Consider the following 19542-nt stretch of genomic DNA (forward strand, 5'->3'; position numbering starts at 1 on the left):
TGATAAGGCAGGTTTAATGTTTAGCATGGGGCCTGCCAAGCACCTAAGTGCTCAATACCAGCAGGTGGTTGCTGTCCGTGTTATTAGGGAGTGCTACATTGGGCGATTTGGGACCTAGGGTGCCTGGATGTCAAAAAGGGAGGTGGAAGTCACCAGGGATAGTATTCACTTTCTGCACAATGTCACTGAGAGGTATCCCTGCCCACCGCACCCAAATGAGCAAGGCAGTATGACACAGAGGCATGAGCACAGGTCTGGCTCCATCACTTTTGAGCTGCATGATACAGGGCAGTTCACTTAACTTCTCTCAGTCTTGTGTGAGAGAGTTGGCTATAAATACTATTTTCTCTACATAACTCACAGCCTTGCTGCCCGGGTCAAAGAGATAATTTAAAAATATGAAAGCACTTTGAAAACCATAAAGCATTATCATTGCAAGTCTTACATAGTATAGAAACTCACGCATCTCAAATAAAGTAAGGAAACATTTTGTTCTATTCATCACCCTCCTTCTCTCTCCAGATTGTTCACATCCTCTTCAACATGACACCCTGACATTCTCATGATAGCCCCATGGCTAGTACCTCCTTCCTTGAATCTACTTAAGGGCCAAGGGTGAGCAGCCTGATCCTGGGTAGAAACCTGAATTCACATCAACAAAGGGCCTGCAATGTCCCTATTCCCAGGGAGAAATCCATTTGACCTTTCTGGTTTTCTTCAGCTCAGTTCAGTTCAGTTCAGTCGCTCAATCGTGTCTGACTCTTTGTGACCCCGTGGACTGCAGCACACCAGGCCTCCCTGTCCATCACCAACTCCCAGAGCTTGCTCAAACTCATGTCCATTGAGTCGGTGATGCCATCCAACCATCTCATCCTCTGTCGTCCCCTTCTCCCGCCTTCAATCTTTCCCAGCATCAGGGTCTTTTCAAATGAGTCAGCTCTTTGCATCAGGTGGCCAAAGTACTGGAGTTTCAGCTTCAACATCAGTCCTTCCAATGAGTATTCAGGACTGATCTCCTTTAGGATGGGCTGGTTGGACCTCCTTGCAGTCCAAGGGACTCTCAAGAGTCTTCTCCAAAACCACAGTTCAAAAGCATCAATTCTTCAGTGCTCAGCTTTCTTTATAGTCCAACTCTCACATCCATACATGACCACTGGAAAAACCATAGCCTTGACTAGACGGACCTTTGTTGGCAAAGTAACGTCTCTGCTTTTTAATATGCTGTCTAGGTTGGTCATAACTTTTCTCCCAAGGAGTAAGTGTCTTTTAATTTCATGGCTGCAGTCAGCATCTGCAGTGATTTGCAGCCCCCCCAAAATGAAATCTGCCACTGTTTCCCCATCTATTTCCCATGAAGTGATGGGACCAGATGCCATGATCTTTGTTTTCTGAATGTTGAGCTTTAAGCCAACTTTTTCACTCTCCTCTTTCACTTTCATCAAGAGGCTCTTTGGTTCTTCTTCACTTTCTGCCATAAGGGTGGTGTCATCTGCATATCTGAGGTTATTGATATTTCTGCCGGTAATCTTGATTCCAGCTTGTGCTTCATCCAACCCAGCATTTCTCATGATGTACTCTGCATATAAGTTAAATAAGCAGGGTGGCAATATACAGCCTTGACGTACTCCTTTTCCTATTTGGAACCAGTCTGTTGTTCCATGTCCAGTTCTAACTGTTGCTTTCTGACCTGCATACAGGTTTCTCAAGAGGCAGGTCAGGTGGTCTGGTATTCCCATCTGTTTCAGAATTTTCCACAGTTTATCATGATCCACAGTCAAAGGCTTTGACATAGTCAATAAAGCAGAAATAGATGTTTTTCTGGAACTCTCTTGCTTTTTCGATGATCCAGTGGATGTTGGCAATTTGATCTCTGGTTCCTCTGCCTTTTCTAAAACCAACTTGAACATCTGGAAGTATCACAGTTCATGTATTGCTGAAGCCTGGCTTGGAGAATTTTGAGCATTACTTTACTAGCATGTGAGATGAGTGCAATTGTGCGGTAGTTTGAGCATTCTTTGGGATTGCCTTTCTTAGGGATTGGAATGAAAACTGACCTTTTCCAGTCCTGTGGCCACTGCTGAGTTTTCCAAATTTGCTGGCATATTGAGTGCAGCACTTTCACAGCATCATCTTTCAGGATCTGAAATAGCTCAACTGGAATTCCATCACCTCCACTAGCTTTGTTCGTAGTGATGCTTCCTAAGGCCCACTTGACTTCACATTCCAGGATGTCTGGCTCTAGGTGAGTGATCACACCATCGTGATTATCTGGGTCATGAAGATCTTTTTTGTACAGTTCTTCTGTGTATTCTTGCCACCTCTTTTTAATATCTTCTGCTTCTGTTAGGTCCATACCATTTCTGTCCTTTATTGAGCCCATCTTTGCATGAAATGTTCCCTTGGTATCTCTAATTTTCCTTGAAGAGATCTCTAGTCTTTCCCATTCTGTTGTTTTCCTCTATTTCTTTGCATTGATCGCTGAGGAAGGCTTTCTTATCTCTCCTTGCTATTCTTTGGAACTCTGCATTCAAATGGGTATATCTTTCCTTTTCTCCTTTGCTTTTCGCTTCTCTTCTTTTCACAGCTATTTGTAAGGCCTCCTCAGACAGCCATTTTGCTTTTTTGCATTTCTTTTTCTTGAGGATGGTCTTGATCCCTGTCTCCTGTACAATGTCATGAACCTCTGTCCATAGTTCATCAGGCACTCTGTCTTATCAGATCTAGTCCCTTAAATCTATTTCTCACTTCCACTGTATAGTCATAAGGGATTTGATTTAGGTCATACTTGAATGGTCTAGTGGTTTTCCCTACTTTCTTCAATTTAAGTCTGAATTTGGCAATAAGGAGTTCACGATCTGAGCCACAGTCAGCTCCCAGTCTTGTTTTTGCTGACTGTATAGAGCTTCTCCATCTTTGGCTGCAAAGAATATAATCTGGTTTTCTTAATATCTAGTAATAGTTGGTTGGAGCGCCCTCTTGTGTCTCCACATGGTAACACCTCAGGCCTCTTCAATGAGGTGATACTTTCTTCAGTGTCAATAAAAGATGTAATGGAAATTTTATTCTCCTCACACTTCATGGCCCACGCTTGACACTTGGACTCCAGTTAAGCCATTTCAGCTCGAGTCTTAGGCAGGCTTCCTGCTTACACTCAGGCCTAAAAATTTCTTTCTGCTCCCTGCCCACACCTTTGAAAAACCCTATTCTCATCATACACAGATTTCAGCTTCATCTTACCACCTTCTATTATTCCAAGCTTACCCAGTTCCCAAAGTAAGATCATAATTTTTTATAAAGGGGGAAAAAGCAAATCCAAAACACTAAAAAAGGATGTTTTAAGTGTTTACTAAATATGATTTGTTCTATAACCTAGGGAAAAGATATTCAGAATGTTAAACCTTTCACTGGGATCCCTTCATGGGAGGCCCTGACACTTGGAAAGCGGCAAATGATAACCAGAAGCAGTGATGTCTGGCAGTGTGTGCACATGTGCACACACACATGAACACACATTTACACACTCACAGTCAGGCTCTTTTGCTCAGTGAGAAAGAAGCTTTCTCTCTTACTGAGAATCATGTGGTGATATCAGCACAGGTCTTTGGAGGAAAGGAGACTTGTCATTTATATCTGGAACCTCAAGAATGTTCCCTGCTCCTGCCCTGAGGAATTTTACTTCCCATATTTCACACAATCTGCTCATATCTGCTCTACATCCATGGATTTCTTAATATCTATATTTATTATTTGACTGTACTAGGTCTTAGTTGTGGCATACAGGATCTAGTTCCCAGACCAGGGATCAAACCAGGGCCCCCTGCATTGGGAGTGTGGCGTCTTAGCCACTGGACCACCAGGGAAGTCTCTCCATGAATTTTTCTGAATCCATGAGCTCCACTGGCAAACGCCACTGTGAGCCAGATACACATGCTCTTGACTTCTCCTGGGGTGAATTTGCACACCTTCTCCTTCGTGCAAATTAAATTTTTGCAGATCAATTATGATTTCCCACCAGCTTCCAATAAGATTTCTGAGCTGTACTCTCTCCTCATCAAGGTTGACTTTCAACACTTCAGCTTAAAGTTTCTCTGCCTCCTTCCATCCTCTCTGACAGCTAAACCTTATCTGGAAAATGAAAACCCTGACCAAGGAAACATTAACAGTTTTTATAGTTTGAATAGTCCAGGACAAATAAACAAACACACAGACACACTGAGGAGGCTACCATTTGGAAAAGACACCAAGTACCACCATTTAAGGGCTTTCCTGATGGCTCAGTGGTAAAGAGACCACCAACCAGTGCAGGAGACACAAGAGATGTGGATTCAATTCCTGGGTCAGGAAGATCCCCTGGAGGAGGAAATGGCAACCCACTCCAGTTTTCTTGCCTGGGAAATCCCATGGACAGAGGAGCCTGAGCGGGCTACAGTCCATGGGGTCACAAAAGAGTCAGACACAACTTAGCAACTAAAGCAACAACCACCACCACCATTCAAAATCCAAACCTTCACCCTACATCCAACTTTTCAAGAGGCCATTTCCAAGGGCTTTAAGGGTTTTGCCCCACTCCCTTGGAGGGGGAGTAGTTGCCTCAGGGGATGGGCATTTTTGGCTTAGGAGGGCCTGTACTATCTCTTCTGCTTTCTGCTCTCTTCACCCCACTCCAGAGACCTGTTGACTGAAGAAAAACACACAACCTAGAAGTCGCAAGTTCTGTCTTATTCGGCAGACTTACTGAGGACTATAGCCCAGGAGACGGCTTCTCAGAGATCTCTGAGGAACTGTTTCAAAGAGGTAAAGGAGGAGCCAGGATATATGGAGTTCTTGAAGAAAAAGTAAAAGCATGTGTTTGAATATCAAAGATTACTGCTAATCCTCCCAAAAATAGATATCTCAAACTAGTGATTTTAGCCCTTTCCTGTGTATGGCAAGATGTAAGAGCCTGGGATTATTGAAAGTATTCCTTATATAAGCATCTAAACTCTTTAGGGCCAGTATCCTCTTTTTCTCCATCCTGAGTTTCAGTCAGAGCACACAGGGTGGAGGGATGCAGGGGGTCATTGGCTGCAGTGGCCAATGGCTTGATGGCATTTCTTTATTGGAATGACAAGCACATTCTTTGTCCACAGACCCTGTCTACTGAAACAGAGATGGGCGCTGTGGTTCTGCTGAATCGTGTATGCAATTGGTGACCTATATAAAGCACTTGCTAAGTAAAGAGCTGCTAGGGCGGCACCCTGGCCTTGGTCTCTGGCAACAGTTAAGCAAGGGCACGTGCATCCTGGGTCTGTGCCTTTGCAGTCATTGAACTGGAACCAGAGATAATGTTACTGCTGATAGGGAAGGGAACTACCTGCTTAGTGGTGAGGAAAATTAATAGTCCAAGCATTCTTCCATCCTGCATTCTCCATGCTGGCATTTTGATTAAAAAAATATTGTTGCAGCTGTTTGCATATTCTGGAAGTGTGTGTGGTTTGGTGTTTACAGATTTGAGGTTGTGGAGGGAAGTTCCAGAGCAACGGAAGTAGCTGCTTGTCAGTCAGGGTTCATTTTGAAAATGAAAGCCTGAAAGCTTGGGGCCCATTCTGGGCCTGGTCTCTGAGGAATCAGCAAAGGCCACGAGGTGGCTTTGGTTAGTCAGCTTAGTGAAGCAACCACTTGTTCACCTTTTGCTTCTCTTTCACGAACTGACCAAGTCTATGAGCTGCTTTAGGTGTCCTACAGATTCAGTCTAGGGCAGGGATGTGGGAATGGGTCCCCCCCTCCAGGTTCTGTGGGCAGACACCTCCCCCAGCACGGGCGCATACAATGGTCCCACCCCCACCCCAGCCACATATATACACACAATTACATTTCCCCAGGTTGCCAAACCAGAAGGTGGTTAACATATTTCTCACTCACCTAATAGGTACACAAGGGCAGCACAACAGAGTCATCAAAGAATTTCGTTTGATTGGCATGTCAGAGTTAAGGAAGAGAAATACAACACAGGGCAGTCTGTTCTGGCTGCCGAAGGAGTAATACAGATAGGTGGCTGGGGGACTGAGAAGGATCACTCCGGGCAGGGGTAATCAGAGGAGGCTCAGTGGAGAAGGTGGCAACTGAGGCCAACCTTGAAGGGCGGGGGGAAGAACTTCACCAAATAGAAGCTATGAGGGAGGACATTTGGGTTGAGGAGGGTGAGTTCAAGATATGCTCAGGTTAAGACAAGTGAATTCATTTGGCTGGAATTTGGGACTTGTGTGAGTGATTTATAGTTGATAAGCTTGGTTTGAATGCCAGGTCCTCTGTGCCAGAACAAAGGCTATGGTGTCACAAAGACCTGCTCTTCTACTTCCTTCTGGGTGACCTTGGGCAAGTGGCCTAATCTCTGTGCAAAGGGAGGATAGTAACAATACTTAGCTCTTGAGATCCTTGGGAAGGTTAATAGAATAACAGATAAAAAGCATTTGGCAGAGTGGCGCATGAAAAAAATGTTCCAAAAATGGACTACAAATGCATAGGCTGTCATGAAGGGAAGCTCCAGATATTTAGGACTGGCCTCAAATATTTGAGGGTTAAAGTGGAAAAGCCTCTGGTACCTTCCATCACTGTGAGACCCAGTAGAGTGGCCTGGCTTAGCCTCCCTTTGGCCTAGACTATTGGAACTGTCTCCTGGCTTTCTGCATCTCCCATAATCATCTTCCTTGGTGATGGCGGTGTAGTCATTAAGTCATGTCCGACTCTTGCGACCCCATGGACTGTACCCTGCCAGGCTCTTCTGTCCATGGGATTCTCCAGGCAAGAACACTGGAGTGGGTTGCCATTTCCTTCTCAGGGGATCTTCCCAACCCAGGAATCGAACCCAGGTCTCCTGCATTGCAGGCAGATTCTTTACCAACTGAGCTATGAGGGAAACCCCTAATCATCTTCCTTAAACCTACCTTAATCATAGCTGTGTCCCACTATGGTTCAAGAACCTTCTATGGCTCCCCACTGCTCATGGACTGAACTCCCTAACATGGGGGAGGGTGCGGGAGATGCAAGAACTACCATTTATTGAGAGAAGAAAAGAACAAAGAGGAGGCTAATGTTAGGAGTGAAAAGGTAAAACAGCCTCCTCTTTTAAAAGCCCTAAAACAATGAATTCCCAGAAATCAGCAGGTCCTAGAAGAGAGCAGGATACATCTCTGAAGAGGGTAAGGCATTCGTGGCCAATGACTCTGATTCACCTACTTCTTCAAGTCTAGTCAGGAAAGGTTCAAGAGGAGATGAGGGCAGCGAGCTGGGTAGGGAGCCCCCGGAGGGAAGCAGGGTAATATTGTTTAGTACTGTCCAACTCTTTTGTGACTCCATGGACTGTAGCCCACCAGGCTCCTCTGTCCATGGGATTTCCCAGGCAAGAATACTGGAGTAGGTTGTCATGCCTTCTTCCAGGGGATCTTCCCGACCCAGGGATCAAACCCACGTCTCTTTTGTCTCCTGCATAGGCAGGCGGATTCTTTACCACTGAGCCATCGGGGAAGCCCTACGCAGGGAAATAGTCCTCAGTTCCCTGGAAGGGCTCCAGCCTGGACCCTTTCTCGGGTTTCTCTGCAGGAATCCGGGGCAGCTGCGGGAAGGGTCAAGGCACAAAAGGGGAGTGCAAGGGAACCCTAGTCACACGGGGCAGCCAGGCCACCTCCCCGAATGCGAGGCGTGGGACAAAGGCGGCTCAGGGACAAAGTGCACGGAGACTTCTTAGGAGATAAGAGGGAAGGACGAAGGAAGGGGCGGGGAGCGAGCGCCCCCGGAGCCTTAAGGATCACGCTCCCGGAGGCCTTGGCTGGAAGCCGAGCTCAGTTCGCCGGCGAGGGGGTTCCCTGGATCCTCTTCACCCCGGTAAGTGTGGGGATGCAGAGAACCCGGGGTCTGGGGCAGCCGGACGGCTCCGGGCGGCGCTCGGAGCCCGTTTGCAGCCCGCCCCCTGGCCCGCCCCAAGGTTGCCCTCGCCCGGTGGGAGGCGGGGCCGCCAGCTCACCTGGCCGTTTGGGGCGGGGCCGCCCGAAACCTGGGGAAACGGAGGCGGCGGCTGCACCCCGGGCGCTGGAGAAGGGCTCGCCCTGGGGGCCGGGCCGGAGCTCCCACCCCTCCGCGTCGCCCCCCCCACCCCACCCCCCCGCAGCGCCCGGGCCCTCCCTCGGCTCACTGGCGCTCTCCCTTCCTCTCCTCCCCTCCTTCGCTCCCTCCCTCCGAGCTCAATTGCTCAAGCCGCTTCCTTCCCCAAAGCCAGCACCAGTTCCTCTCGGTGGGGCCCGGGAAGGGCAGCCGACGCTAGACATTGGGACCGCCGTGGCGGCCGGACCATGGCCGAGCCCCGAGGGGCCGCCAAGCCGGCCCCCAAGGCCTCCTTCGCATCAACCAAGCTGAGACAGAGGAACGCCCCGCAGCCCCGCCCCTCGAGAGTGGACGCCGGCAACCTGGGCAGGTACCGGGGCAACGCCACCACCTCCTGGGAGCCCCCTTTCCTTGGCTCGCTGATGCCCTCGGGGACAGGCTCGGCGCGCCGGCGGGGAGCGCGGCTGGAGCAGCTGGGGCTGCAGGGGGCGGCTCCCGCCGGGTGGTTGTCGGAGGAGCAGTCCCCGGGCGGGCCGAACGGACCGGGCGGTAGCGGGCTGTGCCTGGAGCCCCGGGAGCACGCGTGGATACTGGCGGCCGCCGAAGGCCGCTTTGAGGTGCTGCAGGAGCTGCTGGAAGCCGAGCCGGGGCTGCTGCTGCGGGGCGACCCCATCACGGGCTACTCGGTGCTGCACTGGCTGGCCAAGCACGGGCGCCACGAGGAACTCATCCTAGTGCACGACTTCGCCCAGCGCCAGGGGCTGCGGCTCGACGTGAGCGCCCCGGGTAGCGGCGGCCTCACGCCCCTCCACCTGGCGGCCCTGCAGGGCCACGAGATGGTCATCAAGGTGCTGGTGGGCGCCTTGGGGGCTGACCCCACGCGCCGCGACCACAGCGGCCACCGGGCCTGTCACTACCTGAGGCCCGACGCGTCCTGGAGCCTGCGGGAGCTGTCGGGGGCCGAGGACTGGGAGACGGCAGGCGGCCGAGACCGGGACCCTAACAACGCCAACAACAACAGCAGCAGCGGCGGCGGCGCCGCGTGGGCACTGAAACGCGCCCCGAGCGCAGTGGGCGCGCAGGTCGTGGAGAAGACGGCCAGAGCGGCGGCGGCGGCGGCAGCTAAGGGGAAAGACTCCGTGGGCAGCCGGGTGGCGCAAATTCAAGGCCTCCTCCGCCATATGTTCCCCTTCTTCCAGGACCGTTGAAGGCGACGGAGACTGGAGAGCGTGGAGGGACCCCGACACTGCGGCGAGGCCTCTGTCCCGGGTGGTCCCGTGTCCTCCCACCCCCCACCCCCGATGGGGAGGCGCCCGGGACTCGGCTCGAGCCGCAGCCTTGGGCGCTGGGCCTGCCAGGAGCAGACCCCCTCGGGGTGGTTCTCAGGCACCTGTCGGAGGTCTCCTACTGCACCGGCCAGGAGCCGCTGGAACCAGGCACCAAGCGGCCCTGGTGCCGAGACCCCAAACTACAGGATTTAGGCGTTCGGTGCAGAAGCTCGGGACAAGGTTAAGTTATGCTTCCAGTAGCCATTTCTTGGCAGTCAGAAGCTCTGGGTTTATTAGGAAACATTTGTTCAAGAATGAGATAAGACTGTAAGCCAGTGATCCAGAAGAAGTCTAACTGCAGGCCTGACTTAGCTATTAACAAGTTATTTTGGGGGATGAACCAGCCCTTGTCAACCTGCTCCGGAGACAAGCAGGGCTTACCAGTAGAGGACCCTTTCTAATGTATCCCCAGTGACTTCTTTAGCATATTAAAATGGAATGTTTTCCTTTCACATGACAAAGCTGTCATTTGAGTGACATTTTTTTTTTCATTAACCACCAAGGGAGAAGCTCCCTGCGTTTGCAGGGAGAAGGTCACCAACCTGTGGCCTTGAGCTAGCGATCCAGAACAGACTCTGGACCTCACTCTCAGAGAAAATGGCCAAGCTGTGCACCAAAGGAGCTACTTTCACCTTGGCTCTGAGTAGAGACACGCTGTTTACCTGTCTCCCAGGCTCTTTGGCATCTAGGTCTGGCTTCCTGTCAGTCTCAGTCCGGAGGAGCTGTCTGCAGGGAGCTGTGTGTCTGTGTGTGTGCGTGTGTTGTTCAGTCGTGTCCAACTCTTTGCGACCCCGTGGACTATAGCCTGCCAGGCTTTTCAGTCCATGGAATCCTCCAGGCCAGAATACTGGAGTGGGTTGCCATTTCCTTCTCCATGAAGGGAGCAGAGGGGAGGTAAAAGGAAAAAGCTTCCAAATATTTTTTTCTAATATTTCCTGGTGAGTCATGCAATTAACCTTGACTTATGCCCTCCAATGAGACACACCCCTTGGCACTTTTCTCCAAGAGAGGGCTTTAATCATCAGCATTGTGGGTTTCTTTTAATTTTATTTGGTATATAAGTTGTAGTTTGGAAAATTGCTCCCATTTAGAAATACTGTGAATTGAGTAGAATACAGGAGGGTTGCTTGATTGGCGCTGAATGGACGGAGAAGTAGTGGGTGCCTGGAAATCCATGCTGCCTCTGAGAACAGCAGATTTTTGAAATAGCACTGTATCCCTGGAGGCTTGGGTGGCCCTTGCAATGGACTGCTATGTCCTTAGCCCTCCGATCCCAGTCCTTGAAGGCCAGGGAGGAACTGAGTCACCACCCCACACAGCCCAGAGACACCACCCTGAGCACATCCATCCAAGTTTTCATCTCTGCTTGGCAGGCCTGTTTGCCCCTTCTCAGCTCAAAACATTCCCACCTGCCCTTAATAACCCATTAGACTCTTATCCATGAAATGATCCAAATCCTTCCTATTTATTCTCAGTCTGCCCCATGTCTCTAGTAACCATACCTTAAACATAATTACACAACATTGCTGTTGTTCGATCACTAAGTTGTGTCCAACTCTTTGCAACCCCATGGATTGCAGCACACTAGGCTTCTCTGCCCTTCACTAGATCCCAGAGATTTCTCAAACGCCTGTCTGTTGACTCGGTGATGCCATCCAACCATCTCATCCTCTGTCACTCCCTTCTCCTCCTGCCTTCAATCTTTCCCAGCATCAGGGTCTTTTCCAATGAGTTGGCTCTTTCACATCAGGTGGCCAAAGTATTGGAGCTTCAGCTTCAGCATCAGTCCTTCCAATGAAATGCAATGAATATTCAAGGTTGATTTCCTTTAGGATTGACTGGTTTGATCTCCTTGCTGTCCAAGGGACTCTCAAAGTCTTCTCCAGCACCACAATTTGAAAGCATCAATTCTTCAGCGCTCAGCCTTCTTTATGGTCCAACTCTCACATCCGTACATGACTACTGGAAAAACTATAGCTTTGACTATACGGACCTTTGTGGCAAAGGAGCAAGCGTCTTTTAATTTTGTGGCTATAGTCACCATCCGCAGTGATTTTGGAGCCCAAGAAAATAAAATCTGTCACTGTTTCCACTTTTTCCCCATCTATTTGCCATGAAGTGATGGGACCAGATGCCATGATCTTAGTTTTTTGAATGTTGAGTTTTAAGCCAGCTTTTTCACTCTCCTCTTTCACCCTCATCAAGAGGCTCTTTAGTTCCTCTTCACTTTCTGCCATTAAAGTGGTATCATCTGCATATCTGAGGTTGCTGATATTTCTCTCAGCAATCTTGATTCCAGCTTGTAATTCATCCAGCCTGGCATTTCACATGATGTACTCTACATGTAAGTTAAATAAGCAGGGTGACAATATACAGCCTTGATGTACTCCTTTCCCAATTTGGAACCAGTCTGTTGTTCCATGTTGGTTCTAACTGTTGCTTCTTGACCTACATACAGGTTTCTCAGGAGACAGGTAAGATGGTCTGGTATTCCCATCTCTTTAAGAATTTTCCACACAGTTTGTTGTGATCCACATGGTCAAAGGCTTTAGCATAGTCAATGAAGCAGAAGTTTTTTTGGAATTCCCTTGCTTTTTCTATGATCCAACAATGTTGGCAATTTGATCTCTGGTTCCTCTGCCTTTTCTAAATCTAGCTTGTACATCTGGAAGTTCTCAGTTCACATACTGTTGAAGCCTAGCTTGAAGGATTTTGAGCATTACCTTGCTAGCATGTGAAATGAGCACAATTGTACAGTAGTTTGAACATTCTTTGACATTGCCTTTCTTTGGGATTGGAATGAAAACTGACTTTTTCTAGTCCTGTGGACATTGCTGAGTTTTCCAATTTTGCTGGCATATTGAGTTGCAGCACTTTCACAGCGTCATATTTTAGGATTTTAAATAGCTCAGATGGAATTCTGTCACCTCCATTAGCTTTGTTCATAATAATGCTTCCTAAGGCCCACTTGACTTCACACTCCAGGATGTCTGACTCTAGGTGAGTGATCACACCATTCGTGTGGTTATCTGGGTCATTAAGACCTTTTTTGTATAGTTCTTCTGAATATAGCATTTCTTTTTAAAAAAATTTTTTATTTTTAATTGGAGGATAATTACTTTACAATATTGTGATGGTTTCTGCCATACATCAACATGAATCAGCCACAGGTATACATATGTCCCCTCCCTCTTGAACCTTCCTCCCATCTCACTCCTCTAGGTTGTCACAGAGCACCAGTTTGAGCTCCCTGAGTCATACAGCAAATTCCCACTGGCTATCTATTTTACATATGGTAATGTATATGTTTCCATATTACTCTCTCATTCATCCCACCCTCTCCACATGTCTGTTCTCTATGTCTGCATCTCCATTGCTGCCCTGCAAATAGGTTCATCAGTATCATCTTTCTAGATTCCATATATATGCATTAATTTTTCATCTTCTAAATGAACTTCTTTGGGACTTCCCTGGTGGTCCAGTGATTAGAGCTCAGTGCTTTCACTGCAGGGTCATGGGTTTGATCCTTGGTCGGGGTACTAAGATTTTACAAGCTGTGTGGCACATCCAAAGAAAAAGAAAAAATGTAAATGAACTTTGATGTTTGCAGTGGAAGGGCAAGCATCTTCTGGCTTGTGGCATTTGGCATGGGCACCTGGTATAACCCTCCTCCACCCCCATGCCCATTTTCTAGATGCAAATTGGCTAACTGATGCAGGATGGTGGTTTGTGCTTCACAGCCTCTCCCAAGTGGGTTGGGCTTGGTGAAGGCTGGCAGGGTGAAGGCCTTCCCTTCCTGCCACAGGGCTTAGAAAGAAGATTGGCATGTGCCTTTGCCCCACATCCAAAGGACACTTCTAACAGTAGTCCCTTCTTCATAGGAAAAGTCTGAACCTCAGAATCTTAACTATAAGCAGATTCAGGGACCTAAGACAAGCATCTGTCCTGTTCTGTCCAGAATGAAAACCAAGTCAGCTGGAAGATTTGAAAGCAGCTTTCTAGAGTTTTTTCCTATCGTCAGCTATTCTTCCCACAAATTTTTTTTCATCATGTGATGTTGCTTAGCCTACCTCCTCCATGTAAAATTGAGGTTTGGCTGCAGGGGACAAACTCCCATGCTGAAAACTCCACATGCCTCACATCAAGCCATTGGCATTTCTGGTATGCTCACCCCAAGAGAAAGAACAAATTCCCTGAGAAACTTCTTTCCAGGGGAGCAAAGCAGAGTTAAGCAGATGATGCAAATCTGCATTTGAGTGGGACAGATGGATAAGAAAACGAGACCGAAGCAGGGCTGTAACCAGGTAAGCATCAGGGTTGGAGGAAGGGATCCTGCACAGAGGATGGGGCCTAACCCAGGCCAAAAGGTGCAGGAAAGGTTTTGGGGAGGAAGATCATACCTGATCTGAGGCTGGAGGGGTGAGCGGAAGTATGCCAGTGGAGACAGGGGAGCAGCCTCCTGGCAGGGCCACTGGAGTATGTATCAGTGCACAGAGCGAGTACCAGGAGCTGTAAGTCAGCCAGTTTGGCAGGAAGGTGGGAGCTGGGGCGTAATTAACAGCAACTCTGGAAAAGAAGTCGACGGGGGTCCAGGTCACGAAGGGTCTTCAAGGTCATGCTAAAAGAGGAACAGAGAATTTTAACTTCGAGGTAGCTGGGAGGCATAGGTTTCTAAGCAAAGGAGTAACAGGATTGGATTTTAGAAAAATCAGTCTTACAGTCCCGTGGAGGATAGATGTGTCAGGGGAGACAAGTGGGGGAAAACACCATTCAAGCAGTGTCTTTCAGAAGAAACGCTTCAAGGAAAGCCAGTCTTCTGCTGGGAAGTTCAGAGACCCCTGTGGAAGGCAGTAGCCTTCAGACTTTGTTTTTTTCTTCTCCATAGCCTTTGCTTGGGGCTTCCCAGGTGGCACTAGTGGTAAAGAACCCGCCTGCCAATGCAAGAGATGCAGGAGACGTAGGTTCAATCCTGGGGTGGGGAAGATCCCCTGGAGAAGGAAATGGCAACCCACTCTAGTATTCTTGCCTGGGGAATCCCATGGACAGAGGAGCCTGGCGGGCTACAGTCCATGGGGTCCCTAAGAGACAGAACTGAAGAGACTTAGCACGCACGCAGCCTTTGCTCAAATGAAGCTCATCTCAGAGCCTCAGATGTAAAACTGACAAGTGAGGAGCTAGTGAGGTGAATCTGGTTGGACCTCACCTCCCCACCCTGTGCATCCATCTTAGACCAGCGGAGGGCGCACAGTGGCCCCTGGAGCAAAATTGTCAAAAGTGCTGGCGTGGTGGAAAGCACTCAGCCTAACCTGGCTTCCAAACCTGCTACTGATTAGTGACCTTGAGCAAATCACTCACCTCTCTGAGCGGCAGTTTCCTCAGCAGTAACATGGGACCAATACAAGCTCTCTTGCAGGGATGTTCTGATGATTTGAGAAAACACATGCACAACACCTAGCAGTCTGCAGGACACATAGGAAACAAGAAATAATAGTAAATGTATTTATTAACAAATTTATTAAAGAATTTATTAGGAGACTTCCTTGGTGGTGGTCCAGTGGTTAAGAATATGCCTTCCAATGCAGGGAACACAGGTTCATCCTTGGTCAGGGAACTAAGATCCCACATGGTGCCACTAAGACCAGATGAAGACATATCAATCAATAAATATTTTTTAAAAGGAAAAAAAAAGAATTTACTTACAAATTCTCATTTGGAAAAATTGAAAGGTACTCAGCAGGTTCCAGTGGTGGCCTGCATTGTCCCACCACCAAAATGTGTCCATGATTGCAGATCATTTTCCTTTTGTACTAGATGAGTGGCTGCTCCTCAAAGGAGGTATTGGTTCCTCTGCTGATGTTGTTCACCACCTACCCACTTTTACTTTAGACACAATCAAAACAAGCCGACTTACCTTGTTCTCAGCCCATAGAAGGCAAAGAAGCAACTTAGTAATTGCCCGCCAACTATTAAACAGATTAGCTATTATTTCCAGATAAAGTCATAAACTGGACTTAGAGTTAAACTTGAAATCCTCTGAAGAGAATAAAAGCATACAAATTGCTCATCTCCTGACCATGTTATCTACAGAAATGCCCCCTCCTATCCCAGCCAACATACCCTGCATTCCACACCCAGCCTGTCTTCCCTTTTCATTAAAATGAAGGAGCATGCCTGTCTCCTTTCAAGATGTAATGCATGCTCTCAAGCCTGCCTCTTCCCACAGCCTAATTCCATCAGTTGTCCCTCTTCTGTATCTTGGAGAGCACCCTCAGTTTAGTTTAGTGCAATAAACACTCATTGACCACCTACTAGGAGCCAGGCTTTTTGGGTGACGAACACTTCCCAGCCAAACTTTTTCAAAGGAAGGTATGTTCCCTTCACATCTCCATTTCCTTACCTCTCTCTCCTTCTCTCTTTTTTTTTTTTTTTTTTTTTTGCTGCCTTACAGCTTCAGGCTCCAGAGCACGTGGGCTCAGTAGTTACTGTGCTTGGGCTTAGTTGCTCCGCGCATGTGGGATCTCAGTTCCCTGACCAGGAATCCCCTGCATTGCAAGGCAGATTCTTAACCACTGGACCACCAAGGAAGTCCCTCCATTTCCTCACCTCTTAATCACTCCTATGCATTCTGGCTTCTGCCTCCGCCACACAGGTCTCCCAGAATGACCTGAAGTGAAGTGAAAGTCACTCAGTCGTGTCTGACTCTCTAGGCTGGAATACTGGAGTGGGTAGCCTTTCCCTTCTCCAGGGGATCTTCCCGAACCAGGGTCTCTTCCTGCGCTGCAGGCGGATTCTTTACCAACTGAGCTATCAGGGCCCAGCTGCCAAATACAAGTCCTCACCTTTGTTCACTTCTTGGCAAGCATGCATGTTGTGTGCTTGCTCAGTTGTGTCCAACTTTTTGTGACCCCATGGATTGTAGCCCACCAGGCTTCTCTGTCCATAGGATTTCCCAGGCAAGAATGCTGGAGTGGGTTGCCATTTCCTTCTCCAGGGGATCTTCCAGACCCAGGGATCAAACTCGCATCTCCTGCATTGGCCAGTGGATTCTGCATTGGCAGGTGGATTCCCACTGAGTCACCAGGGAAGCCTATCATTTATTGACAGCACTGGCCTGTGTGGACTACTCCCTCCTCCTTGAAACTCTCTTCTCTAGTCTTCCATGACTTCCTATGGCTTCAGTTGCTGGCACTTACCAGGCTAAAGTCCTGGGAAGTTCTCTTCACTTTACATTCTCTCCCTAAGACATTTCATTCTTTCCCCACTCAACCCACCCCCACTCTGCTCCAGTCACACAGTCCTCACTGTTCCTCAGAAGAGCTGTGTTCTCCTGAACTCTAATTCCTATATGTGATTCCCTGTTTAGAATCACTCTACCCTCTATTCCTTGCCCCCTTTCACCTGGTCTACTCTTACTCACCCTTCAAATGTCAGTTTAAATGTCACCTCCTTGGGGAAGTCTTCTCTAACCCTCAGGTTATGTTAGAACTGCACCTTTGCTAATCCTTATCACACTTGAGAAGTTATTCATGCAGTTATTAGATTGATATCTCCCCTGCTCCATGTGTGTGTGTGTGTGCTCAGTTGCTCAGTTGTGTCCAACTCTTTGTGACCCCATGGACTGCAGCCTGCCAGGCTCCTCTGTCCATGCAGAATTTTCCAGGCAAGAATATTGGAGTGGGTTGCCATTCCCTTCTCCAGGGGATCTTCCCAACCCAGGGACTGAACCTGCATCTCCTGCATTGGCAGGCAGATTCTTTACCACTGAGCCACCTGGAAAGCCCCTCTTCTGCCCCACTAGACTTAAATCCCATGAGGGCAGGAACCAAGTCTGTCTTATTACCACATTGTCCCTAGTTCCTGGTAGATGGAAGGTGCTCAATAAATAGGTATCTATTGGCAATGGAATCATAGATTTGACCTCAAAAGCACAAGACACAAAAGAAGAAATAGATAAATCGAACTTCATCAAAATTAAAAACTTTGGGGCCTGAAAGGAAACTATCAAAAAGTAAAAAAAAAAACCCACAAAGTAGGAGAAAATATTTGCAACCATATATCTCATAAGGGTCTGTGTGTGCTAAGTCGCTTTAGTTGTGTCAGACTCTTTGCGATCCCATGGACTGTAGCCCACCAGGCTCCTCTGTCCATGGAATTCTCCAGGCAAGAATACTGGAGTGGGTTGCCATGCTCTTCTCCAGGGAATCTTCCTGACCAAGGGATCAAACCTATGCCTCATGTAGCTCCTGCATTGCAGGTAGATTCTTTACCCCTGAACCACCAGGAAGGCCAAGTATCCAGAATATATATAGAACTCCTACAACTCAACAACAAAAATATAAACAGCCTGATATAAAAAATGGCAAACATTTGAATAGACACTTCTCAGAGATATGCCAACAAGCACAGGAAAATGCACTCAATGTCATTAGCTGTTTGGGAAATGCAAGTCAAATCCAGAATGAGATACCACTTCACATCCACAAGGGTAACTGTAATCAAAAAGTCAGATCATAACAAGCATTGGTGAGGATATAGAAATATTGGAACCCTCGTGTTCTGCTGGTAGGAATGTAAAATGGTACAGTCACTTTGGAAAATAGTATGCCACTTCCTCAAAAGTTAAACATGGGATTACTATATGTAATATTGTGATTTATGGGGCTTTCCAGGTGGCGCTAGTGGTAAAGAACCTCCCTGCCAATGCAGGTAGATGTGAGACTTGGGTTCAATCCCTGAGTCAGGAAGATCCTCTAGAGAAGGAAAGAGCAGCCCACTCCAGTATTCTTGCCTGGAGAATCCCAAGGACAGAGGAGTCTGGTGGGCTACAGTCTATGGGGTTGCAAAGAGTCAAACACGACTGAAGTGACTTAGCATGCACTCACGCAATAATATAATTTATGATAAGAAATATGTATTTAGTCTTCAACCCCATTCCTGGTGCAGAGCTCCTAGAACCGTTGGAATTTCCTATGATAAGAGTGATAAAGGTGGCTTTTGTATGTTAAAAGGTGACTTTTGGGAAAGCCCTTAGGTAACCTAAGTTTAGGGGCTGGTTGCCAGGGGAACCAAAGGTGCAAGGAGGGGGTGGAATTTTTAGTACCATCCCTCCCACTAACCTCCAGGAGGAGAGAGGGGCAGGAGGTTGAATCAGTTACTGGCCAGTGATTTAATCAGTCGTGCTTATATAATGAAACTTCTGTTAGTGAGTGTGTGCTATGTCACTTCAGTCGTGTCTGACTCTTTGTGACACTATGAACTGTAGCCCACCAGGCTCCTCAGTCTATGGGATTCTCCAGGCAAGGATACCGCAGTGCCATGCTCTCCTCCAGGGGATCTTCCCCTGGATCTTCCCTGCCCAGGGATTGAACCCGGGTCTCCTGCATTGCAGGCAGATTCTTTACTGCTGAGCCACCAGGGAAGCTCAATGAAGGACAGGGTTTGGAGAGCTTCCAGATTGGTTAAACACATGGAGATTTGGGGAACATGGAGCCTTCAGACTGGGCATGGAAGCGCTTAACCTGTTCTTCATACCTTGCCCTTTGCATCTCTTCCATCTGGCTGTTTCTGGGTTACTTCATTTTATAATAAACCAGTGATCTAGTACACAGGATGTTTCTCAGAGTTCTGTGAGCCTCTCTAGCAAATGACTCGAACCCAAGCAGGGGATCTCTGATTTATAGCCAGTCGATCAGAAGTACAGGTAACAACCTGCACTTGCAACTGGCCTGTGAAACCCAAGGGGTGTGGTAGTTGGAAGCTCCCATCTGTAGCCTGTCAGTCAGAAGCACAGGTGAGAGCCTGGGGTTGTGACAAGCATCTGAAGGGGTGGGGCCGGGGACAGTCTTGTGGGATTGAACCTTGGACCTGTGGAATCTGATGCTGTCTACGTGTAGAGTCAGAAGTGAGTTGCACTGTAGAACACAGCTGGTGTTGGAAAATTTTTTGTTGTTCAGTTCAGTCAGTTCAAATCGCTCAGCTGTGTCTGACTTTGCTAACCCATGGACTGCAGCATGCCAGGCTTCCCTGTCCATCACCAACTCCCGGAGCTTACTCAAACTCATGTCCATAGAGTTGGTACCAGAACCTATTTACCATATGACCAGCAATTCCACTCCTAGGTATCTACCCAAGAGAAATG

At 48.1% G+C, this 19542-nt stretch overlaps 1 protein-coding gene and 1 long non-coding RNA gene across 2 annotated transcripts; one reads left to right on the plus strand and one right to left on the minus strand.

Moving 5' to 3' along the window:
• Window positions 1-8153: 8153 nt before the first annotated feature.
• Window positions 8154-9865, plus strand: SOWAHD (sosondowah ankyrin repeat domain family member D). The gene has a single exon (XM_020888109.2). The coding sequence runs from the start codon at window positions 8325-8327 to the stop codon at window positions 9282-9284; it is 960 nt and encodes a 319-aa protein (XP_020743768.2). The 5' UTR covers window positions 8154-8324; the 3' UTR covers window positions 9285-9865.
• A 2654-nt stretch (window positions 9866-12519) lies between these two features.
• LOC139033592 (uncharacterized) lies at window positions 12520-14860 on the minus strand. Its single transcript, XR_011486130.1, has 3 exons — window positions 14760-14860; window positions 13805-14022; window positions 12520-12958 (listed from the first exon to the last, which is right to left on the minus strand). It is a non-coding gene; the product is annotated as an uncharacterized lncRNA (long non-coding RNA).
• Between the last annotated feature and the right edge of the window lie 4682 nt (window positions 14861-19542).

This window comes from Odocoileus virginianus, unplaced genomic scaffold, assembly GCF_023699985.2.
Source record: "Odocoileus virginianus isolate 20LAN1187 ecotype Illinois unplaced genomic scaffold, Ovbor_1.2 Unplaced_Scaffold_20, whole genome shotgun sequence".
In the NCBI taxonomy this organism is placed as follows: domain Eukaryota; kingdom Metazoa; phylum Chordata; class Mammalia; order Artiodactyla; family Cervidae; genus Odocoileus; species Odocoileus virginianus.

Coding starts and splice junctions, on each gene's coding strand:
- SOWAHD (XM_020888109.2), top strand. CDS start 8,325: ATGGCCGAGCCCCGAGGGGCCGCCAAGCCGGCCCCCAAGGCCTCCTTC.